Source organism: Cnephaeus nilssonii, assembly GCF_951640355.1.
Source record: "Cnephaeus nilssonii genome assembly, chromosome: 22".
NCBI classification, from domain to species: Eukaryota; Metazoa; Chordata; class Mammalia; order Chiroptera; family Vespertilionidae; genus Cnephaeus; species Cnephaeus nilssonii.
Genome location: NC_137093.1, coordinates 27,992,262 through 28,016,648, shown reverse-complemented (window position 1 = coordinate 28,016,648; position 24,387 = coordinate 27,992,262). Strand labels below are relative to the sequence as shown.

General features: G+C 58.7%; 1 protein-coding gene across 1 annotated transcript in view; it reads right to left on the bottom strand.

Moving 5' to 3' along the window:
- The window catches only part of DNAH10 (dynein axonemal heavy chain 10), a 56,569-nt gene extending 40,307 nt beyond the window's left edge, over nt 1–16,262 (bottom strand). Inside the window, exons 1-20 of the mRNA XM_079762385.1 lie at nt 16,037–16,262; nt 15,148–15,378; nt 14,004–14,194; nt 13,157–13,355; nt 12,159–12,353; nt 11,186–11,356; nt 10,474–10,650; nt 10,019–10,144; nt 9,155–9,330; nt 8,615–8,766; nt 8,004–8,168; nt 7,328–7,535; nt 6,907–7,063; nt 3,930–4,406; nt 3,436–3,594; nt 2,157–2,273; nt 1,971–2,073; nt 1,303–1,481; nt 778–989; nt 157–310 (exon numbers count right to left, since the gene is read on the bottom strand). Of these exons, the coding sequence (XP_079618511.1) occupies nt 157–310; nt 778–989; nt 1,303–1,481; nt 1,971–2,073; nt 2,157–2,273; nt 3,436–3,594; nt 3,930–4,406; nt 6,907–7,063; nt 7,328–7,535; nt 8,004–8,168; nt 8,615–8,766; nt 9,155–9,330; nt 10,019–10,144; nt 10,474–10,650; nt 11,186–11,356; nt 12,159–12,353; nt 13,157–13,355; nt 14,004–14,194; nt 15,148–15,378; nt 16,037–16,177 (3,690 nt within the window). The 5' untranslated portion in view covers nt 16,178–16,262. The remainder of the gene's footprint in view (nt 1–156; nt 311–777; nt 990–1,302; nt 1,482–1,970; nt 2,074–2,156; nt 2,274–3,435; nt 3,595–3,929; nt 4,407–6,906; nt 7,064–7,327; nt 7,536–8,003; nt 8,169–8,614; nt 8,767–9,154; nt 9,331–10,018; nt 10,145–10,473; nt 10,651–11,185; nt 11,357–12,158; nt 12,354–13,156; nt 13,356–14,003; nt 14,195–15,147; nt 15,379–16,036) is intronic.
- Between the last annotated feature and the right edge of the window lie 8,125 nt (nt 16,263–24,387).

Sequence of the window (24,387 nt, the reverse complement as noted above, 5' to 3'; positions counted from 1 at the left end):
CAGAGGCGTGTCATGGAGGTGCCGGCCTCTCTGGCGAGGACTCCATACAGGTAAGCATATTCCCTCGTGGCCCACGCTCTAGTTCTGGCGCAAGCAGCGCTGTGCAGCGGCGACTCCTCTCCCTCCCCGACGGGCCCTCCCCGGGAGCAGCCCCACCTTCTCGATGGCGATCTCCTTGATGGCTGCCGTGACGATCTCGTTGAGAACATCCGCGTGCTTGTCAAGCTCCATGGCAAACATGTTCTCCAGGGTGAACGTCTCGGTCATCTCGAAATACACGCCTGTCTTTTCCATGAGCTCTTTCCAGTGCCTGAAACGGATGGACGTCACACTCCGCTGCCCGAGTGTGGTGCTGGGTTTACTCCCGCCCCCTGAAGTCCCAGGACGGTCCCATGGCGAGCGCGGCTGGGGACGGGATTCTGAAATACGAGGACGTCGCTGGGACTGCTCCCCAAAGCCCAGGGGCTGCCAGAAAACGTGGAGTTATTTATGCGGGTGGCGTGTTTCCCTGGATGGCGCTGACCTCGCCCCCTGGCTATTTTTAAAAAAAAAACACCTTTGGATGAAGAAAGTGCAAAGGACACCACACCTGACAGATGGCTTTCTGTTTGACACGGGGAATCCTGTGATGGATCATCTTACAGGAAGTTCACAGAAACATGCTCGCCTCTGTCTGCTGCGCCGCTGAGCCCTCGCCCTCGGCCATCACATCTCCGCAGAGACCAACCCTGAACCCGGAGCTCCGCCTGCGCAGAGGCTGCCCGAGGCCCCACGCACCTGTCCCGCAGCGCCTCGTGCTTCAGGTCCAGCAGCAGCGGGATGGAGTCCTTGAACGCCTTCATCTTCGCTTCCAGGTGGAAGGCCACGGCCAGGTTGCGGACCATCCGCGGGAACTTGCGCAGGGAGCGCAGGAAGCCCTCGATGCCCTCCTGCAGGAACTGCACGTTCAGGTTGATCCAGAGCGTCTGGGACCACTCTTCCTTCGCCACCTGGGGGGGCGGGGGGGTGGGGGCGGCCGTCAGCGGCCCCCTTGGAAACACGAAGGCAGTGGCACCCGACCTGGAACCCAGCCGTGACCTCTTGGTGCGTGGGTCAAAACTCAACCACTGAGCCACACCGGCCAGGGCCCTTTTAGCCATTTTTAACTGAGCCAGTCAGTGACATCAAGAACATCCCCACATCTAGTTCCAGAACTTTCTCATCACCCCAAAGGGAAACCCCGTCGGCAGTCTCCTCGTGCGTCTGCCCGAGAGCCGAGCGAGAGCGTCTGGGACCCGGGCCCCGGCCCATCGGCGGCCTCACCTTCAGCGACTCATAGAGCTCGTAGATCATCCGCAGCCCCGTCATCTCCTTCTGCACCTTCAGCAGCTCTGGGTACATGGTGATCGGGAGGTCGAAGAGCTTCTCCGCGTTGGCCAGCTCCTGGCGGTTCTTCTCGTGCCGCCCCAGCTCTCTCTCAAAGCTGCCCAAGAGGTCCATGCCTAGTGAGGGAGTAACGGGGGGGGGGGGGGGGGCAGAGAATGTTAGGGCTGCAGACCGGAGGGCAAGTCATGCACGAGGCACGTACCCCATCGCTTCACCCACGGGCGCCATCAGGGAAGACCCATTGGGAATCACCGACTTCCTCTCACCTTGACTGTAACTAACACCAGGGCCATTTCACCGGCCAGTCCCTCCCCTTAGAACTCTGCCTGCTCGGCGTGCTCCCTTCCGCTCCAGGGTCCCAGCCTGGCAGGGGCCTCAGAAGCCCCCCCCCGGGAGCTTTTCAACGTGACCAGCACCCCCGCCCCCAGAACAATGGGGTCAGGCAGTCAGGACCGGCCCAGCATCAGAGGTTTTCCCAGATTCCCCAGGTGAACCCGGTACGGGCAAGGTTAAGAGCCACCGCTCCATCCCATCTCCCCCTGACGTTGCCAAGGAAAGCGAACTCAACTCAAAGACCTGGGGAGGACCAACGAGACGCTTCTTACCGCTATCCAGATCTTCACCCACCGAGCCGGGGCCTTCGAGGTAAAACCGTTTCGCAAAATCCTCGATCTGCTGCCTGAAGTTCATTATCTCGCCCCGAGTGATCTGAGGAAAGCGGGGCGGCCTTCACTCGACCCCGCGGAGGCTCCCCCGTGGCCGCGCCTCGGGAAGCACAAACGGGACGATACCTCCGTGAAGGTCCTCTTGATGCTGCCGAGAGCGTGCTCCACATTCACCGAGTTGGTAAACAGGTCCTGCCACATGCTCTCGATCCTGTCCACCAGCTCTTTCTCTGCACTGGAGGGCTGGTAACATAATGAGAAGAAGAATTAAAACAAAATAAAGACAGAACGAACTATAAATGGTCAGCATTTGGAAGCGAAATGTGTGGTCAAAGCTACTGCCCAGCGACTTTACGCACTAGAACCAACAACACAGCTGTTGGAATGATAAAAGTTATATTTATATTAAAAATTATACTTTTGTCATTAAAATAAACTCAGGGTAATTTTTAAAAATAAGTAGTTGACATAGAAGGAGAGACAGATAACTTAGAGAGATAAGAGCTTCGTAAACTGAAAACCAGCTTCAGATCAACATTATCTCTGATTAAGACACGGTGGCCCCAGCCGAAACCGGTGTGGCTCAGTGGACAGAGCGTCGGTCTGCGACTGGAAGGTCCCAGGTTCGATTCTGGTCAAGGACATATACCTTCGTTGCGGGCACATCCGCAGTAGGGGGTGTGCAGGAGGCAGCTGATCGATGTTTCTCTCTCATCGATGTTTCTAGCTCTCTCCCCCTCTCCCTTCCTCTCTGTAAAAATCAATAAAATATATTTTAAAAAAAAAAAAGACACGGTGGCCCTGGCTTGCTAATGCATCCAGTTGAGCTGTCAGAGCAAAAACACGCCCCTTCTGAGACCACGCCCCCTGAGACCACGCCCCCCGAGGCCCCTGCATGCAGCCTCCAGCGTTTTCTGCAATCTGTGGGCCAGCACAATGTCCAGCACGTGCTCAGAAATAACAGGAGACGAGGACACGCATGACCTGGCTGATACCAAGGGCGGCGGGAACCGTGGAAGAGACCACCCAAGGTTGTAGGACAGAGGGTTTGAAACCATTTCACTTGACAGAGGGAAGAAAGCAAAAGGCAAAACCGAGGATTTCTACTGTCATTAAAAAAATGTAAATTTTGCCTGGTGCGCATCTTCCTGATGAGAGGGTCTCCCGCGGTCAGCCCAGGGCTACTGCGCCGGGAAGGCACTCAGAGCCGTCAGCAATGTGGATGCTGACGTTATCGGAGCCGTGCGAGACCGAGAAACTGACTCTGAGCTTCCATAAACCCGAGTAACTGCGGGGGGGCCTTCCGTGTACATTCTATCACGTCAAGTCACCCACAAATCTACGGCAGCGCCGAGGGGAGGGGTCTCTGAAGAGGCCTCAGAGGTCAAGCGCGCATCTCGCTCACGTGCAGGTTGTACATGGCCATGGTGCGGTACCGCTCCTGGACGTCCCTGTACCTCAGCTCCATGATCAGGGATTTGCTTCTCACTTCTGCAATCGTCGCGAGGACAAACTTGAGATCCTCCAGGGTCCCGGGGCTCTTCTTCAGGTTTTTGCCCAGGGTCTGTAACAGAGAGTTCGGCCCCGGCCGGTTTGGCTCAGTGGGTAGAGCGTCGGCCTGAGGACTAAAGGGTGCCGGGTTCCATGCCACTCAAGGGCACTTGGATGTAGGCTTGATCCCTGACGTGGGAGGCAACCAATCGATGTGTCTCTCTCACATCGATGTTTCTCTCCCCCCCACCCCCCGCCTCCCTTCCACTCTCTCTAAAAACCAATGGAACCAATATCCTCAGGTGGAGACTAAAAAAGGAAAAGCGAGTCTGAAGGACACTAAGGAACAGGGGAAACGGTCCCAAACGAGGCCTGGCCCTCACGGGGCGCGTGGCCCCCACGCTCTACCTCCATCTCCTCGTGGAGGCTGTGCAGCTCCTCCCGGGCCGAGTCGTTGAGCAGCTTCCCGAGCGACGTGACCCAGGCCTTGGCGCTCTCCTGCACCGTGTGCGCCAGCGGCCCCAGCTGCAGCCGCACGCAATGCTCCTCCTTGACCAAGGGCTGGCGCATCACCTCCTGGGCGATCCGGGTGTAGAACTGCAGCTTCTCGTCGTAGGCCACGCACGGGGGCTTCTTGGCGGCGAACTTCTCCATCACGATGGCCTTGTCCAGCTTCCAGAGGGGCCGGTACTTCTTCCACTTCTGCAGGTACTTGGTGAGGTTCACCAGGAGCCGGTGCACGTTCTGCGGGATCATGAGCGCCTGCTCGATGATCTGCGGGTTCAGGGAGATGTCGCTGTAGAAGGTGACGGTCACCACTTCCTCCTCCTCCCCCTTCTGCGGGGGGCACTCTATGCAGCTGCCATTCATCCAGCGAACAAAGTTCTGGGGAAATAAGAATAACGGGAGAGACGGTACTTCAGCATCCATTCTGCTGCCTGTGCATCTATTAGCACACCGCAGTACTTCTTGCTTGCAATGAAAATCACGTTATCGCCGAAACCGGTTTGGCTCAGTGGATAGAGCGTCGGTCTGCGGACTGAGGGGTCCCAGGTTCGATTCCGGTCAAGGGCATGTACATTGGTTGTGGGCACATCCCCAGTGGGGGGTGTGCAGGAGGCAGCTGGTCGATGTCTCTCTCTCATCGATGTTTCTAGCTCTCTCTCCCTCTCCCTCTCCCTTCCTCTGTAAAAAATCAATAAAATATATATTTTTTTAAAAATCACGTTATCCTTAATAAATTGTGCTCAATTGCCAAAAGCACCACCATTCTTGGATCCTCCCACCATCTTCCCACCCACCAGCCTGCGATGTGACCACCAAGAGGACTAGAGGGCTCATGCGAGTGCCCGGCCAAGCACTCCAGGAGCTGGGCAGCTCCCACCCGAGCTCTTGAATGAGACCGAGCTACTGCACTAGCTGGTGACAAGCCACACACTGGAGAGCTATTGCACTAGCTGGTGACAAGCCACACACAGAGCTATTGCACTAGCTGGTGACAAGCCACACACAGAGCTATTGCACTAGCTGGTGACAAGCCACACACTGGAGAGCTATTGCACTAGCTGGTGACAAGCCACACACTGGAGAGCTATTGCACTAGCTGGTGACAAGCCACACACAGAGCTATTGCACTAGCTGGTGACAAGCCACACACTGGAGAGCTATTGCACTAGCTGGTGACAAGCCACACACAGAGCTATTGCACTAGCTGGTGACAAGCCACACACTGGAGAGCTATTGCACTAGCTGGTGACAAGCCACACACTGGAGAGCTATTGCACTAGCTGGTGACAAGCCACACACTGGAGAGCTATTGCACTAGCTGGTGACAAGCCACACACTGGAGAGCTATTGCACTAGCTGGTGACAAGCCACACACTGGAGAGCTAGGGGCCCCAGCCAATCGGGCGTGTGAGGGAGGACAGGCCAGAGAGAAGGAGGACTCAGCCCAACCCAGCCTGCGGAAGCCTGAGCTAAATAAATAGCTAGCATGTTAGATTGGCAGTGGTTTGTTGTGCAAAAAGGGCTAACTTTTTAAATAACAATGGCCACCCATTTCTATGGGACGGATGACTAAAACATTCCTTTCCTTACTGACAAGTAAAGAAACACAAAGTCAGGTAAACCGACCCCCCCAGTGTCCTGGAAAAATCTGTTCGTTTGCTTGCTTTTGTTAATTCTCACCTGAGACTATTTTTCTATTGATTTTTAGAGAGAGTGGGAGGGAGGGGAGAGAGTGAGAGAAAGAAACATCGATGTGAGAGAGACACAGCAATGAGTTGCCTCCTACACGCGCCCAGGACCAGAGCCAGGGAATCAAGCCTGCAATGGAGGGACGTGCCCTTGACCGGATTCGAACCTGGGACCCTTCGGTCCGCAGGCTGACACTCCATCCCCAGGGCCAAATGGGCCAGGGCCAAATCTGTTCGGCATGTTTCTGCTTCTTGTCAAGGTTCCCTCACACTTCCATTTACTGATTTATTTTCGATGTTTTTAATGACTTTAGAAGAAGAGGAAGGGAGAGGGACAGAAACAGAAAAGCAATGAGAGAGAAACACTGATCAGCTGCCTCCTGCACACCCCCTACTGGGGCTCTGGACTCGCCACCCAGGCATGTGCCCCGATGGGGATCGAACCGGTGACCCCTCGGTTCATGGTGGGCGCCTAACCACTGAGCCACAGGCCCGGGTCCTCCCGCTTCTTTTGATGAAGGCTGGTCCCTAACAGCAAACCAGGATGTGTCCCAGAGGGCTGTGCGGTGGGAGCAACCACCAAGCCACGGCTGCCACCAACACGCTGACGCCGGCGCTGCGAGCTCCCGCGGCCCCACGGGCCGGGCTCTCTCCTCGCGGCGCGTGGCTGGGCCTCCACCTCCTCTCGGTGGTGCCTGTGCTACCATCCCCCTCGGGAGGCGGCCACGGAGCCCTCCTCTAACTCTGGCTCACTTTGCTTCCAGCAATGACAGGAGCCCTGAGGCCAGGGACGTGCGGGTAAGCTACACTGTTCCTTAGTGTGCGTGTTTACTCACGGGGTGGCGCGGGGGGGGGGGGGGGTGTTAAAGCCACAGAACTGGTCACGATGTGCGGAGAGCAGAGGAAGGAGGGGAGAAAGGGGGGCCGGATGGAGCCTTTGGATGCTCCACAGTCTAGAGCTCCACAGCGGGGGGCCAGGAAGAGACTAGAAGGGTCTGGACAAAGATGGGGGTGGGGGGACCCTGAGTGCTCGGCCCCTCGGGAACGCGCCGCAGCGGCGCGGCGGCGGCGGGCGGCAGGCGGCGGGCGGCGGGGCGGGGCGGGGCGGGGCGGGGCGGGGCGGGGCGGGGCGGGGCGGGGCGGGGCGGGGCGGGGCGGGCCCACCCCCACCCAGGACCCGGCCTGCTCACCCGGGTGACCTCCACGCAGTTGCGGGCGCAGTGGACGCACATCTTGTCGATCTCGTTGGCGCTGGGGTGCAGGATGATCTCCGGAGCCGTCAGAATGGTCTCCGTTTGGAACAAAGGGGTGCCCCCCAGGATGAGGGAGTTGAAGGACTGCAAGTTCCTAGGAGGGTGATTAAGAGACGCAGCGCTCGCGAGCAAACAGCCAACAGGCAGCCGCGGGGAAAGGCTGAGAAAGCAGCCCTCTGGGGTGCCAGGGAGAGCTGGGCTGAGCGTGGTCACACCCGGCTTTTCTGGCACATTTCACACGTTTTACGAGTTACAGAGCGGGTTCCCCTCGGTACCTGCAGGCCCCCCCCCGCCAACTGTTCAGACACGCACACGATTCCCACCCCGCCTCGTCCTCAGCACAGGCGGGAGCGCTCACTTGAGGATGAGCTTGGTCAGCACCTCGTAGACCCGGTTCTCCCAGTACTCGTAGTAGGAGGCCAGCTTGGGCGCCTTGCCCGTGTTGGTGTGGATGACCAGGCCCTCGACCTTGGTCAGCAGCGGCCCGATGGCCAGGTACCACCGCACCATGTAGTCCACGTCCTTGGTCCTCTCCCGGTCAATGTGCTCGAAGAACTCCTTCACGCCTGTGGGAGGCACCGTCAGGGAGCACCCCCCAGCGGCCGTCTCCCTCGGAAACGACAGACGCAGCCTCACCGTGACCCGCAGCGGAAAGCAGGTCCACACCGACGTCAGGGGGGCAGAACCGACGCCACACTAAGTGGCAGCGTGGCACGTCCACGCGACGTCGGCGCACAGCAGGCAGCGGTCACGCCTGTGGGCAGCCTGCTTTTCTAGGGCGGCTTGTTGAGCAAGTAACGTGAGCCCCTAAGAACTACCCATGATCCATCCCTTCAGGTACGTGGGTGCGATTGTTAGAATGGTTTCATTCCATTCATGGAATAAATGCTTTGTGTGCGTGTGTGTGCGCGTGCGCTTGTGTGTGTGCGTGTGTGCGCGCGTGCGCTTGTGTGTGCGCGCGCGTGGGCTCCTAGTCACGACCAGAACGGTGCTTGCATCCCTCCCACAATCGAGGAGACGAGCCGCGGGCCCACCTGGGAGCTCCTCCTCGCTCTTGGGCACCGGGTACTTGAAGAGGTTGATGGACTCGATCAGCGTGAGCCTGGAGGCAATGTCGTCCGCGTTCTTATGGATCTGGTGGACGAGGGACTCGAACTTCCCGATGGCCTGCTTGCACCGCGTGATGTAGTCGGAAATGCCTTCGGAGGGAGAGCGAGACGAGACGCACAGAAGTGAGGACAGATGAGAGGCTGCCGGGGGGGAGGGAGGTCGGGACGGGAGGGTAGGCGTGGCTTTCAGAGGGGGCGCGGAGCCCTGTGGGTGGGGCAGCCTGTGTCCTGGCTGCGGTGAGTAAGAAGGTAGCGCTGGGGGGACCAGGTGAGGGAACACGGGCTCTCCCCGCGCTCATTCTCACAACAGCGTGCGAATCCATAATCGTTTCAGAATTGAAATGTTAATTTTAGAAAGAAAGTAAGAGAGCTGCGGGTCAGCGGAGTGTGCAAACAGCACCCACCTCATCCCCACTCCCAGCCGCGGCCTCGGGATGAATTAAACTCCCAGCGGGCCTGCCGACCACACCTGTCGGCATCCAGAAACCAGACCCCTCCCACAGCTGCACGCCACGCGGCAGCAGGAGGCACGTCACCTAGCGAGTTCCAGTTCAGCCTCTTGAACCCAGACCGGAACACGCGGAGCAGCTCCTGCGAGTGGTCGTCGAGCAGGACAGTCTCGGCGTCGTTCAGCGTCCCGACCAGCATGTGGTAGTGGTCCAGCATGTGCTGGATCCCCTCCGTGTACCTGCGCGAGCCGACAGAGCCGGGCCCGGGCGAGGACAAGGGTTAGGGTTAGAGGAACGCCCGGCCTACAGATGGCCACCAGGGCCCGGGACCGGCCGCAGCTCTGACGGGGAGACGTGCAGAACCGCAAAACGATGCCGCTCTCCCACTCACATCCCTTTTCTTCGGAACATTTGGTTACTTCTCGTTAGAAACGTCACTTACGTTCACGTGAAAGGGTCCGTTATTGTTATGTTTAGATAAGTGAGGGAAAACGTATTTCTCTTATTTCTACTGGTAAATGTTGTCATTATAAAATCCACAGAAACGCAAGCTCGGGGCAGGGGCTCCCGTGGTTGTCAGGGTGGGGCAGAGACCAGAGACCCGCTGCCGCTCTGAGAGGCCGGTACCTGAGGAATTTGTCCTCCTGGAGGGCCACGTTCCTGGCTAATTCGGGGACGGGAAATCCCAGCTGCTCCAGGTACTTTGTTTCGTTAATAATCTCCCTGAGAGCGAACGGGAAATTGATTGCAAACGTGGTGCCCCTGTCGGAGCTCTCGGCGGCGTCCTCAGGGTTGGCAGAAATCTAGGGAGAGACGAGCCTGCCGTCAGCACGGGAGGGCGGTCGGGAAGCGGTCCGATCACCACCACCCGAGCGACACGTGGACTGGACAGACGGGCCGGGAGCTGGCTGGAACCAGCGCAACTGCACGATTCTATTTGGTGAACAGAGTTTTAACAAATTCCATTTAGCCCCCCAACTCGAAACTTGGGCAACTGCACCTAAAATTCCCCAATTCTAGCTCCCCTCGGAAACGTGGGAACACTGATGCTGAGACCGTGAGCTGGAGTGAGGAGCGGCGGCCTCGGAGGCCCCCCGGCCCTCGTCACTCCCTTCGGTCCTCCTTCAGGACTTCAGGCACCGCAGACCTAACCCCGCCGGCCCGGGCCTCCTGCCCGCAGCCGGAAGGCAGTTAGTGAGACTGGCTATGTGCCAGCCCCGAGGAGGAAGATCGAGGACGAATCACAAGAGGCACATCTCCCTGCAGATTAAACGTGGGCAACGGCCAGCTGTGCCCTCTGTGGCTCAATAATGCTTTACGCCACTGGACCCAACTCATGCTGACAAATGGAGAAACCGAGGCTGAGCGAAGCCCATCCCAGTGCTTCCTGACTGACACTGCTGTCCCGCCGCTCTCCTCCCTGCTTCCCCTCGCCTCCCAGCCGAGGTGGGAGTCGGGAGAACGATGCCCGCCCCCCGCGTGGCACCGCACCTTCATGAGCAGACTCTTCTTCATGAGCGTCGGCAGCAGCTGCTCCGTCGTGTCCCTCCACTGCTCGTACTTCCGGTCCTCGTAGTCCTTCATCGTCCTGCCCACCTCCAGGTACTTCAGTTTGACCTGTCACAGAACGCAAGCGTTTTCATTTGGTCCTTGGAAATAAACCTCTGTCTCTGTCTGTCTGTCTGTCTGTCTGTCTGTCTCTCTCTCAAAAAGAAACATCTACCCACTCCGCAGGAAGCAGACAGAATGTCACAGATGCCAGAGGGCCAGCTGGGGGGCGGCCTGAGCCCCAGGCCGACGAGCAGAGATCGGCAGCCGCATTCGGTGCGGCCAGGAACTAAGATGGCTTTCAGTTTTAAAAAATGTGTTTTCAGTGATTCTTAGGGGGGAGAGGGAGCGGGAGGAAGGAGCGTCAGTGACGAGGGACGCGGCGGGATGCTGCGCACCTCCTCGCCGCGCTCGCTGTCCAGGATCTCCTGCACCTCCTGGAACCGCAGGATGGTGTGCTTGATGCGGTGGAACAGGGAGCGCTCCCAGTAGATGGCGCCCGCCACCGGGGGGTGGTTCTTGTACAGGGGCGGGTTCTCGTGGTTCTGGACGAAGATTTTGTTGACGATGTCGATCTGGAAAGAAGCGCACGCGCTCTGTGAGCGGGAGCCCACCGCGCAGCCGAGGCCATTCAGCTGGAGACAGGCCTCTCTAAAGAAATGAACACTGGGACACCCAGAAATAGCCTAAAGTCGCGTTCTTACTGCTTAACTTACTATTCACTGCTTTTTCGCGTATTTCCCAGTAATTTTCCTCTTGCTGAACATATGCAGTGTCCCAAACTGCCTCCTAGCTAGACTGTGCGCCTCCGTCTGACCTTAGAAACTCTGACGTCTGCTCTGGGCGTGGCCAGAGGCCTGTGACTGTGTCACTGGGATTACTGGGAGGACGCACGCACGCAGGGCGCACGGCCACGCGAGGGGTAACCCCCCACTGGATCATCCTCACTGAACTCTCCGCGCAGCGAAGAGCCCACTGCGCTGTGGCTGCCTGTATCACGTGACACACTGACAGGGGAAGCACCCCGGTTGCTCTGAACTTGCGGGGGAAGACAGACCAGTGTGGCTGGACTGTTCACGGTGCCGGCAGCGGTAGGTTTCTGTCCATTACCTCTTTACAGTACTGCACGAGAATGTCATTAAATTTCATCATCATCTGCCGATTGATGGCCTCCCGTGACCGGATGTGCTTGAACTTGAGAAGCATGTCAAATGCTGCTTCAGCCGATCGCAGCGTCTTAAAAGATTCGTCAATAAAATTTTTTGCCTCTTTCTCAATAACCTGCCAAAACAAAACACCAACAAAAAAGTCAAGAAAACATCCTCCATGCCACCGCAATTATTCTGCAGAGGCAAAAGGAAAAAAGAAAAAAAAGGCAAAACGATAAATCGGTGCCTTGCGAAGGCGCCCAGGGGCTTTGGCGGAGGCTGGCAGGCGGCAGGGACGGCGGATCGGCGCTTGGTTCTCTGCGCTGCCCTCAGCCAGCACACAATGACGGGAAAGACGGTTTTTAAATGTTAATTATTCGGACAAAGACACGGGAGAGGGACAGCAGCAGAGGACACTGAAGGAGAGAATTTCGCCCAACCCGGCAACGGGCCGTTTGCTCCCCTCAGAGACCAACGGGAGGCTGAGCATTGAGGCACCAGGAAGAGGAGGGGCAAGCAAGGGTCCCTTCTCCCCCCACCCAGGCGGCTCTGCAGCAAGGCCACGGTGCCCGGGTCTATAGCGAGGCCACGGTGCCCGGGTTTATAGCGAGGCCACGGTGCCCGGGTCTATAGCGAGGCCACGGTGCCCGGGTTTATAGCGAGGCCACGGTGCCCGTGTCTGCAGCGAGGCCAGGGTTCCCAGCTCAATTTAAACTAATTCATCCCGGGAGAAGTGGGGACAAAGAAGACTGAGGAATGCTCACTTTTACCTTACGCTCTTCTGTATTGTTTCCATTTTTTACAAAAAAGCAGCTATTAACCTTTGTGATTAAAAAAAATACACGTACAAAAACTCAAAGGATAACTAAACCACCGACAGGTTTAAAAGGGAGAACGTGGTGTCCACGTCCCAGATCGATGACGGGGTTACTTGCCAGAACTTCGATCTTGAAGTCGTCCATCACGTACTTCCAGTAGGGCGAGGACTTGATGGAGAAGGGGTCAAAGGTCAGGCTCTCCATGGGGGTGACCAGGTTGTCCACCCTGCACAGGACATCGTCGATGCGCTTGGGGTCCCCCGTGACGGCCTTCAGTTCTGGACCAAATATGTTATAAAATTCCTCCATCACCTGCCCAAGCAACGGAGCACCAGGAGGTCACCTTCATTTCGCATCGAACTTTCTCGTGACAAATGGACCGCATGCCAAGCCTGGTCTGAGGACAAGGACCCTGTCCCGCCGGCAACCTCCTGCCAGTCTGAGCCCGTGGTACCAGGCCCGCTGCACGCAGGACAGGAGCCAGACGCCCTGACCAGCTGACCTCGCTTGCGTGCTCAGGCCCCTCCCCCCTCCTCCTCCCTCGTCTCACACCCCGTCCCGGAGCCGCTCCGGGGCCCTGCGCCCTGCGGGGCCTCGGCATTTCCCAGGACGGCGGCCCTTGGCCAGGAGCTGCGGGGCTCTGGCTTGGCCACGCGTCCTGCCACGGCTCCCCCAGGCCACGTTCTCCTGAGTTCTTGGGAATGCTCCTTCTCGGGCAGCCCGTTCCCAGGCTGTTTCTTGGACACAGTGTGACCCGGTGTGACCCACAGCAAGGACTTCACGTCTGAAGGCAAACTGCTTTAAGAGGAGCCTGGTACCGGACCGGCATGGCCCGGGGGTGGAGCGTCAGCCTAGGAACCGGGAGGCCATGGTTTGATTCCCGGTCAGGGCACAGGCCCGGGTTGTGGGCTCCATCCCCAGTGTGGGGCGTGCAGGAGGCAGCCGATCAGTGATTCTCTCATCATTGGTGTTTCTCTCTCTCTCTCGGTCTCCCTCTCCCTTCCTTTCTCTGAAATCAATAAAAATATATCTTAAAAAAGGAAAGGGGAGGGAAGGGAAGGGGAGGGGAGGGGAGTGGAGGGGAGGAGGGGAGGGAAGGCACTCCGGCCTCCTACCTGCAGGACGTCGTAGAGATCCTGGCAGATGGTGGCCATGTAATCCGTCCTCTCAAACAGCCGCTTCCGGTCAAACTCCCAGCGGGCCTCCCGCCCCGAGGCCTCGATCTTGGCCCTGGTGTCGAAGTAGGCCTTCTTCCACATGTCCAGGGTGTTCTTGGCCTCCAGGGTTTTGTGCTGTGCGTTCGCCCGGTTTTCTCTGCGATCAGAGGCCCGAGATGGGAGGGAAGGCGGAGGGCGGTGGGCCCGAGCCCCAGGCCCCGCGGAGCAGGTTTCTCCGGGGAGGGTTCTGACTGAGGCCTCTTCCTCCAGCTTACCGGGCGGGCGGCCGCTCTGTCCCACTGGCAAGGGTGGGACAGGAATGCACGCTGCGGCCCTGACGGCGAGGCGGCGCCCACCAGCGGCACAGCTGCGCTCGCCCGGGGAGCGTTCTGCCCGAGCTGGAAGGGGAGCGGTGGCCGTGGGCCCCAGGCCAGAGGTCAATGGTAGGGGCTGCCACATCGGAGCAGGAGGACAGTGCCACGACCCTGGTGCCCGTGTCACCTCTTAGATTTCTTTTGTAAGGAAGTGAAGAAAGACCTGTGTCTCCTTCAACATTTGATCCTCAGAGGCTGCCACCTGAGGGGCCTGGGGTCCCGAACTCAGAACTTCCTGACTCTGTGCCTCGGTCTCCAGGATAACCAAGTCCTAGTGAATAAAACCGCCCACATCGCCACATGAGGGAGAATTACTCGGCCATGAAGAGGAATGAAGCGCTGGCCCACGCTACGGCCGGGGCGGACCCTGGGAACGCGGCGCTGAGCTGGGAGCCGCACAGAGCCCGGGAGGCAGCGGCGCCGGGGCTTACTTGAACAAGGTGCGCAGGTTCACCACCCTGCACACGCGCTCGGCGATCTCCCAGGCGATGCGCTCCATGAGGGGGATCATGCGCTCGTCCTTGTTGTAGTGCCGCGAGATGATCCACACCATGCGCAGCGCGCTCATCATGGAGGGGATGGTCTCCAGCACCACGTGGAAGCTGGAGCCGTGCGTGATGTTCTGAGCGGAGACGGCGCGGGAGAGAGCAGAGCAGCCAGCTCAGCCCGGGCCACAGGCGCCCACAGCACAGTGTGAGGCGCGCCGCGCCCGCTCCCCCCACAGGCACCGGCGACGGAGAATGTGTTGGACAAACAAGACGTTTAAAATAGGTCTGCACGGACTGAGGGGGAGGTTTGCAATTACAGCAGATAAAGCAGTTTACAGACATGTGTGTAACTATGGGTGTCATGGGTGTCATATGCACAGGTAAATATACTGAATTTAGTGGCAAGAGTGTCACCAAATGAATCGAAGCTGCTCCTCTGCAAGCGACCTCCGCCAGGGTTTTCCAAGCTGCGCGTCCCCGGCAGGAAGTAAAATGATTTGCCAGCACTCAGCACTTGCAGAAATACACTTCCTTTATGTGCATCACAAGAACCTAGATAACTGGCCTATCAAACCCGTGACCGCATGGGCATTACCGTCGAAGGTGAGGCTAGATTACACACTCGCATACAAGTACACACACACACACGCCGTGAATAACCTGAAGCCAGCGTGCCGACGGCCTCGCCAGCTGAGCCACGCAGCGGCGTTTAGCCGTTGTCACCCCCTGGCGCACACCAACTAGTTACTGAAGTTCTGTGGCCAGAAAATACACTCTCTCTCTTGCCGATCTGACCAAAAAAAGGCGGTTTTGCTGGCGATCTAAGGGAAAAGAGGGCAGTGCCCTGACTAAAGGCAGGGACGGCACGTTTAAAAGCCCCTGGGCAGGCGCCCCGCTGAGCACGCGGGCTCAGGGCGCAGACTTGACGCTGGGGATGAGACGGCTTTGGACGGGGACAGTGACGGTGGGGACACAGCGCCGGGTGTGTTCAATACACCGAACCACGCCTCCACGTGGTAGCACAGCCACGGCTCCTGTGCCTCCGAGGCAGTGTGCGTGCCCGCGGCCCCCAGGGAAGCGGGCGCACCTTGAAGTGGCGCTCCACGGTGGAGAGGAAGCGCACGTTGTCCGAGGCCTCCATGTGCAGCTTGAAGAGGTCCGTCAGCACCGGCTGCAGGTTGGCCACGAGCAGGGAGTCCGACTCCTTGATCACCTCCAGCACCTTCCTGACCACCGGGAGCTTGGTCTGCTCGTGGAGGGCACTCAGCGTGGCGTTCCTCTCCCTCCAGAACTCGATTTCGGCCAGAGGACCGTGACCCTGGCGGGACACGGACACAGCTGCCGTCCGCGTCAGTGTGGAGGGGACAGGGGCTGCTCCTCCAGCAGCCGCGCCTCTGCTCCCCACGCTCCCCACTGGGCGGATCTGCCCACGGACGACGGGATGGACACGGGGCCCAGGAGGGTCCGTCCGAGTGGATCTCAGACTTCCTCGGGGAGACCAGACAAAGCCCCGGGGTCTTTCTCTGGACAATGGGGGGATGCAGGGCCAGACAAGCTGCAAACCGCGACCTGAAGGAAGCCAACCTGAGAGGAAGCCCCAGAGAGGAGGCTGGCACTGAGATTCCCAGAGAAGCGCAGCCAGCGCCTTGATCAAACCACACCCGAAGCCAGCTGCCTCTGGACTTCAGTTATGTGAGGCAACCAATGCTTTCTGACGGGAGCCAGCTGGGCTGTGCGTCCTGTCCCGGGAGGCCCACCCCTCCTGACTGACACCCGCATTGCCTTCACCAACCCAGGAGGCAGCCTGGTCGCGCGGACGTCAGAGAGCCCACCAATACCGTGGGGACGTTTACCCCATCCTCTAAGGAGGTCCCAGAACAGTAAGAAAAGAGGCTGCCCGCGGGGACCCCGGACGCGGCTCTTCCGCAGGGAGGCGCGTGGCCTGTGCCCGGCTCCCCGAGCGCCGCCCGCGGTACCTGCGGCGTCTTCCTCAGCTGGCCCTCCACGGCCACGGAGATCTGGCCCAGCCAGTTGATGACGCACTGCTCCAAGGTCTCCACAATTTCCGGGTCAGCAGCCAGGGCGGACACCTCGCCCTCCACGCTGATGGAGGGCATTTCCAACTTGATCTCCCCTGCGAGGAGAAAAGTGCTCGTCAACACTTTGGGGAAACGATTCCAGACGATAACGGTCAAGCTGACCCGCCGGCTCTCCCCACAGTCCGGGCGAGGCGACACACCCCTGCCCTGACCGTCTGCATTTCCTTAGAGCGAAACTGAAACAGTGTGGAGAATCTGTCATTGCTCCAGGGGTGAGCCCGATCAGAGTGATGTAATGATTTAAGATGTTCCTGAATTTAAAACCACTAACTTCCGTTTGAAAACTGAGCCCTAGCTGGTTTGGTTCCGTGGAGAGAGAGTCCGCTTGCGGCCTGAAGGGTCCCAGATTGGATTCCGGTCGAGGACATGTCCCTGGGTTGCAGGCTTCCAGCCCTGGTCAGGGGCATGCAGGAGGCAACCCATCGATGTGTCTCTCTCACATCGGTGTTTCTCTCTGTCCCTCCCGCTCCTTTCTACTCGTTCTAAAAATAAATTTTAAAAATATCCTCAGGTGAGGATAAAAAAAAGAGAAGGGCCAATTTTTTTAAAAAACAAAACAAAACAAAAAACTGAACAACCAGAAGAATACAGCTAACATGTATGAGCTTCCCTTGTGGGCAGAGTCCTGCTGTAGGTGCCGCAGAGCACGCCGGGAGGTGGGGGGAAGGGGGGGGAGCGTGCAGATCTGTCCTCTGGACGCGCGAATCTGCGGGATAGGAAGTCGGAATACACACCACCCAACCACCTCTAATGCACACGGACGGGCATGTGAGATGGGTAAAAGAGAGAACATCTCGGCCTCGGTTGTATTTCAGCTCCAGGCCCAGAAAGTCAGCAAAACCCGATAAGCAGCGCCGAGGCTGACCTCAGGACCAGGTGCCGCCAATCCATCAGCGGAGACCACAGCCCTGAAAGGACACCTGGGGAGCTGCTGAATGTTCCATTGGCTCCTCCCCCGGGGCCTCCCCTGAAATCTCCCCCTTAAAGCCCTTAGGACGAGCACCCAGCACCTCTCTCCTGGAGCACACCCCCCCCTCCCTGCTCCCAGACACTGACCTTTACCTTCCTCACCTCTGAGCGCCCAGGGCCCCTCCTTTGCCTCTGAAACTTGTTTCTAAGCCCATGTCTTCTGCGAATTACTTCTTCCACCCTGAGGTTTTATAAGTAAACTAGAGGCCCAGTGCATGAAACTCATGCACAGGTAGGGCCCCTGAGAGCTGCCAGCTGCTGGCTGGGGCGCCTCCTTTCCCCCCGGCCGCCTGCCACCACCGCTGCTGGCCCCACCCCCTGGTCGAACTCCCGGTTGAGGGAGCAATTTGCATATTAGGCTTTTATTATATAGGATGTTCTCTATAAAAAAATAAAGTGCACCACCCAGCCAGCGTGGCTCTGTGGTTGAGCATTGACCTACGACCTACGAACCAGGAGGTCAGGGCACAGGCCCGGGGTTGCGGACTTGATCCCCAGTAGGGGGCGTGAAGGAAGCAGCCGATCCATGATTCTCTCTCGTCACTGATGTTTCTCTCTCCCTCTCCCTCTCTTTTCCTCTCTCAAATCAGTAAGAAAGTATTTTTTTAAAAGAAGAAGAATCCTAGGTTAAAACAAAAAGCTCGTGGACTCTGAAATTGCCTTTTCCAGTGAATTCACCACGCTTAGCTAAAGGGGAGAACTGAGAGCTCACCTTCCAGCTGCTGCACTGTTCTCTGAATGTTATTGGCAAATTTCTGGATGTTCATTAAGAACTCGTCCCGTATTAACTGAATGCCGTGATATTCCACGGCCTCCCCGGGCATGCTCGGTAGGTCCGCTTCAGTCTCCAGCGAGTCCAGCATTTCTCCCGGTGGCAAAGCCACGGTCGCCTCCTTGTGCTGATTGAAGGACAAAGCCGGCAAGAACACCTGAAATGCCGAGTGGATGAGACCAATCACCATACGACCTCGTGTCAATGGCGTGTGCTCTCGGAAAGCCCTGGCTTGGGGTCAGAGGCACACACGAAAGGACAGAGCCCAGGACAGGGCCTGGGACCACGAGCTGCCGGCGGCCTGCTCGCGGAGACTCCGTGGCCTCAATCTTACACACGCCGGGCTCCTCCGCCCACACGCACCTGACATATGATGTCTCTGAGGAAGTGAAGCATGTTCGCGTTTAGGATCCCGTACTCCAGTGTCTCGGGCATGATGTCCATAGCTTCCTTCATGTAGCTGGCTTCCGAGATCGTCTCTGAAAGGGAGTGGGTGCAGGGGGGCTGGGGGCGCAGTCAAACGGCTCACACCCGCAGGTCAGGGGCCGGCGCCCTCTGCCCGAGGAGCAACAAAGGAGCGTTCCGGCCACAGACTCAGAGTCCACGCCACTCCCATTCACACGGCTCCCCTGGCCTACGAGGCGCTGACACACTGACGCACCGGGGTCCGGACTGGGACCGCAGCGCCCGAGCCCTCCACGGAGAAGCCCGTCAGAAGCCGGACGAGAGGAAACACCTGCGGGGCTCCCCGCTCTGCAGGGCTCCGCCTCCCATCCGTGCCCCCCAGGCCACCGGCAGGTGCCTCCTGAATCCTGGGGTTTCTAAAGACACATCTGCTAACGGTCTGCCCTGCGGCCCGGGCTGCCCGGATCTGAATCCCTGCACCACCAGGACCAGTCAGCACGGCCCACATTCGAATGCCACCTGGACTTCAGATTTCAATCTAACGAGGGAAAGTGGGAACGCACCGATGTTTCTCACGCTCCGGCCTCGGTGCACCCCCATCCGTGGAGACGTGCACTGTGCTTTGCTGGGCACATTCTTTCTAGCACGCACACCCCGCGATCGTGCACACTCTCGGGAAAGGTACCTTTTGTATTTCTCAGGAAAAACACCACGTTCTGGGCCAGAAACTCCTCGGGGACAGGAGTGCAGAGCACGTGGAGATGCGTCTTGTCCACAATGTGCTTAACGGTCCTCTGAAACGGGGCAGCGCCGCCCAGGAGATACATCCAGTCACCCCACGACCTAACACCCCCCCCCCCCGTCACCTGCGCTGCCCCCTCCAGGCCCAGCTCTGCTCTCACTCCTGACAGCGCAGACGCAGCTGCACCTCAGGCACGAGCCACTCGCGGTTTTAAAAAACAACACGCCCTGACCGGTGTGGCTCAGTGGATAGAGCGTCGGCCAGCGGACTGAAGGGTCCCAGGTTCGATTCCGGTCAAGGGCATGTACCTTGGTTGCGGGCACCTCCCCAATAGGGGGTGTGCAGGAGGCAGCTGATCGATGTTTCTCTCTCATCGATGTTTCTAACTCTCTATCCCTCTCCCTTCCTCTCTGTAAAAAATCAATAAAATATATATATTTTTTTAATTTTTTAAAAAACAACCTGCGAGTTTTCTGGGCCACGCTTTGCAACAGACCAAGACTGAATTCCGTGTTGCGGGTGGGGCATATCCATAAAGCAGTTAAGCGTCATTTCCCTCAGCACAGGTCAGGCTAAATGCTTGCATCCCAGCTTTAAGCTGCACCCCCGGGGCCCGTGCAGGAAAGGGTTAACTCAGCAGGCCTGGGTTGCCCAAACCTTACACATTGCAGTGTTTGGATCTGGCCCTGAGTGACCTGGGTGCATGAGTGTCTGTACACCTGAGGAGTTTATACCACCTCGGTGACTTACGGTGACTGCCCGTCTGCCTGGGGCCGAGGGTCCCACTGAAACAGTTTGACCTCTGAGGGTGCTGGGACTGGGCAGCTCAAGTGAGACATGAGGGCACTTCCCGCCTGTGTGACTGACCCCTGGACACCAAGGCTCAGGGGAGCTTCCCTGATTTGCAACACTTCACACCTGTTGTCCCACGCAGCCGCAGCCGCTGGGAGAATTAGCTCTGTCCACGTCTATCCCCACCCGCTGGGCAGGCGGGGGTGGGGCGGGGGACGCTCAGGCCTGCGCTCTGCTGGCCTCTGCCCCGCCTCCTTTTTCCTTGTTGGCTCCAATCCGCCTGCTTCCCTGAGATAAACTCCCTGGGACTACAACAGCTCTCCTGGGTCCTGGGAGTCAGTGCAGCCAACCATTCGACCCCAGGTGGCCTCGGGGACTCCCCACACAGAGGTCTGTCCTCTCCGGGCCTCGGATGGCCGGTGTCAGTCACTCAGCCTTCTCGGGAGGCACCGAATTCCCATCACCGCCCGCGGAGAAGGAAGCGCGCGTACCTTGGCGAGCCTGTGTTCCGATCTCTCTCTGCTCCAGTCGTCATCCTCTGTGCTCATCGCGGACTGATACACGGAACTGGCTCTCGACTGCACATTCTTAGCTGCAGAACGTCATTCAAGGAACAAGAGGCACCACTCAGAACTGGGTTCCCTACCATCAGGACCAAACGCGCACGCTGCACAGGAGCCATGTCATTCCACAGCCCGGCCTCAAAGGCTGCCTCCCGTCTCTCCCAATGCATCCTCTCGTAGCCTCGACCTACCCTCTGGTCGGGAGGGCTGTGTTGCATTTTGGATGGGTCCTCAATCAGAAATTCAGCATGTGTGTGCATGTGTGTGCATGTGTGCGTGCATGTCTGCATGTGTGCGTGTGTCTTCTACGACTGTGTCCAACCAGCGACTCCCCAGAGTTTTACTTTGAAAGATGGAGTTTTATCATCAGGAAGAGAATCACAGCTAACACGTTCGCATGTACTCCCTTTTCACTACAAAACTCGAAACTTGTGGGGGACGCAGAGAGAAGGAATCTAGATAACGGGGGCTGGTCAGACACTCCCGCTGGCAGGTCACGGTGCGGAGCCAGCCCGCAGGCACAGCGCTTCTCGTCTTTGCTTCAAGCAAGCCCGGTCCATTCAAAGGTCCTCAGGCCTGTGAAAGGCCTCTTTTCAGAGGGCTCCGCCTCCAGCGGCCCCCCCCCCTTCCAGGGAGCACATCATCTTAACTGTCCTGTCAACCCAATCCCCGTCTTCCTCCCGCGTCCCTGTCGTCTTCCTCACGTGCCCTCCTTCGTCTGAAATGCGTAAAAGAAACTGCAACGTGTTATCCTTAGGAGCCTTTGCGACCTGCTCCCAGGCATATGTCATCAGTTTGGCCCAAATAGACTCATAAAAATTCCCTGCCGCCCTGGTCGGTGTGTCTCGGTGGGTTGCGCATCGGCCTGTGCACCGGGAGGGCGCCAGTTCGATTCCCACAGGGCACAGGCCTGCGTCGCCGCTCTGACCCAGTAGGGGGCGTGCAGGAGGCAGCGGATGGATGTTTCGCTCCATCCCCTTTCCTCTCTTTAAAATCAGTAAAAACATTTAAAAAAAAAAACACAACTCTCTGCAGGCTTGGACGTTTCTTACATCCAGAGGAGAAAAGGGGGGGATTCCGACACAGGCACGCGGCGGGAAGACAGCCACGCGACCAGAGGCCGAAGCGGAGCGAAGCGCCTCCAGCCAAGGGCTGACCACCACCAACCACAGCAGCCGGAGGGAGAAGGGGCCTCCCCCGGGAGCCGCCAGGGGGCGCTCGGCCCGGCTGACAGCTCCCCTTTGGGCCGGCGGCCTGCACAGGGCCCCCCGTGGAGGCCACCGGAGCTGGCAGCCCCGGGAGCTAATAATGCGCCTGTCGACCCCCCGCATGTCCCTCTGCACGTCCCACCACGTCCCGGCATCACTCGGGTACAGAGCAGACATGAGCCCGGTCCGGGCAACGAACCTCCTGGGTTCTGCCCTCCGAGCCCCGCACTTGACACTTTGTCCATGGAGTCGACCTTCTGAAACTTGGTCTCTTCCTCCTCCTCTTCATCCCCCTCCGAGGCAGACAGCTCGTCTTCGCAGCAGAGAAATGGAAAGAAAAGAGTAAGTCCTCGCTGCCTCCCTTCCGCAGACGCCTGGCCTCGCAGCTCTCCGCGCAGCTGCGTGGCGGGAGAGCCCAGCCTATGGGAGGCGGTCTCCGAGCGGAAGTGACCCCGGCTGACCCGGAAGCTGGCCCCAGGCAGTAAGCGGTCCCTCCCCCTCCCCTGCCCTTGGAATGGAACGTTCCGCCCACCGTCCCAGGGCGCAGCCTGAGAGCCACGTGCGCGGTTGAGACCACGTGGATGGGGACCACGACTGCTCCCAGGCGAGGCCTGTCGGTAAACCAAGGTCCTGGCGATCCTCGATGCGCCAGGGCCCAAAGCAACCCTCAGGTGGATGCCCCCTGGCTCGTTAAACCCGTCTGTCACCAGTCCACCTGCCCTTCGCCATGTACAGGCGGCCAGTTTGTGAGCCAACACGGCCATACAGAAACATCCAGGGTAGCCGAGACAGCCGTGATCATGGCAAAGGGCAGACGTGCAGATTCTCCAGCAGGGAATGCACTGGCATCCTCAGATAGATAGGGTGACCGTGGAGACGAACCAAAAAGGAGGGGAAGGACGGGGGAGAGTCAGGGGCAGCCCGGAAACAGGTCACCACCCAAGGGAGGTTTCCACGCACCCTTTGGAGGGCCCAGGAATTAACCAGGGGGACGCTCTACAGTGAGAATGTAATCTGGGTCCATGTAGAATGGGGACATCCAGCCAGGAGACACTGGGCTAAACGTGTGAGTGTACACAGCACAGAAAACAGGCACCAAACTGTTAAAAGGAGCCCCCAGCGGTCACACGCAGTGCAAGTCGAGTCCATTTCTTAGGGTCTTGGGGGATATATATATATATATATATATATATAATCAGGGTTACTGAAATTGGGCCCATGTTAAGTAGTGGATCCTGTTCGTGTATCTTTGTGTCCATATTTTCACTTGGTGATAGTGAGAGTCTAAATTCAAGGTCCTGCTATAATGTAACACCCAAGTCCAAAGGTCTGCCTGGGAGAGAGTAATAAAAGGCTGGAAGAATAGATTCCAAAATGCATTGTGGTCCTCTCTCTGGGTGCCGCTAGCAATTGGTTATGGTGGTTAGGTGTTGTGGTTTTGGCTTTTTCTATGATGAAAAATCAGTGTATGGCCTGCCTGGCACGGCTCAGTGGTTGAGCATCAACCTATGAACCAGGAGGTCACGGTTCGATTCCCGGTCAGGGCACAGGCCCGGGTTGCAGGCTCGATCCCCAGTAGGGGGCGTGCGGGAGGCAGCCGATCCATGATTCTCTCTCATCATGGATGTTTCTAACTCCCTCTCCCTCTCCCTTCCTCCCTGAAATCAATAAAAATATTTTAAAAAATATAAATAAATAAAAGCGGCTGTCCTTTTTATAACCTCGTTTGCACATTACTTTCCAATTGCATGTCAGGAACCTCGGAAGATAGCAAGGACCGCTCTCCCGCCCTGGGCACACCTGCGTGTCAGGGAGAGGCAGGAGGGAGTGTCGCCCCAGCATCCCGGCCGGTCTCTGGCCTGTCGTTGAGCAGTGGCTCCTATTTTTGACTCTTGACTGCCTGGGTGACCTACGTGGTGAGTCATTTAGGCCTCTCTGGGCCGCAGCTTGCTCATCTGTAAAATGGGTTAACAGTGCTCCCACCTCACAGCATGAATGAGCTGTTACAAGCGCGTGGAGCTGGACCTGGTGCCGAGGACGCACAGAACAAGCCTTCGCCGTGACTGGGCACTCCAGGGCCCCTTTCCCAGCGGGCTGTGCGAGCAGGGGCAGCTCCCCGCGGCTCACCCGGGACCCCGACAGTCCCTGCACTGGGTGGGCGACCACAACCATCTAGGGCCGGCACCCGAGGGAGGCCGAGGTCGGAGGGTGGGTGGGCAGCCGCGCGGGGGCGGGGCCGGCGGGCTCACCGTTGTCCAGCTCCACCTCCACCTCCTCGGGCACCACCTTCCGGTAGAAGAAGAGCGTGGAGGCGCCCTCCTCCTCGCTGGTCTGGTTGAGGAAGTGCAGGATGAGGTCCTCGGCCTCGCCGTCGTCGCGGGTCAGCAGCTCCTCGAAGAGCTGGGGCTCCGTGAGGCCTAAAGCCGTGTACACCCGGTCGCGTATCCACTGCACCCGCAGGTCGTCCATGGCGCCGCGAAGGGAGCCCAGCGCCGGCAGGCAGGCGTCCTTGGCAACGGCGCCCCTAGCAACGGCCGCCCCGGCAACGGCCGCCCCCGCGCGGGCCGGCTGCAGCCCAGCGACACGCCCGCACCGTCCCGCGCTGGCACAGGCGCGAGCCCAGACGCGGGAGAGCCTGGGTCCCCCCAGCCCGAGCGCCGAGGGGAGAGGGGCTCCTCCCGAGACGTGGGTCCACCCTTCCTCCGAGCCCCGCTGGGGGGCAGCACGCACCCTGGTGTGGGGCCCAAGGGCAGCCCACTGCGGACCTCGCGGGGCGC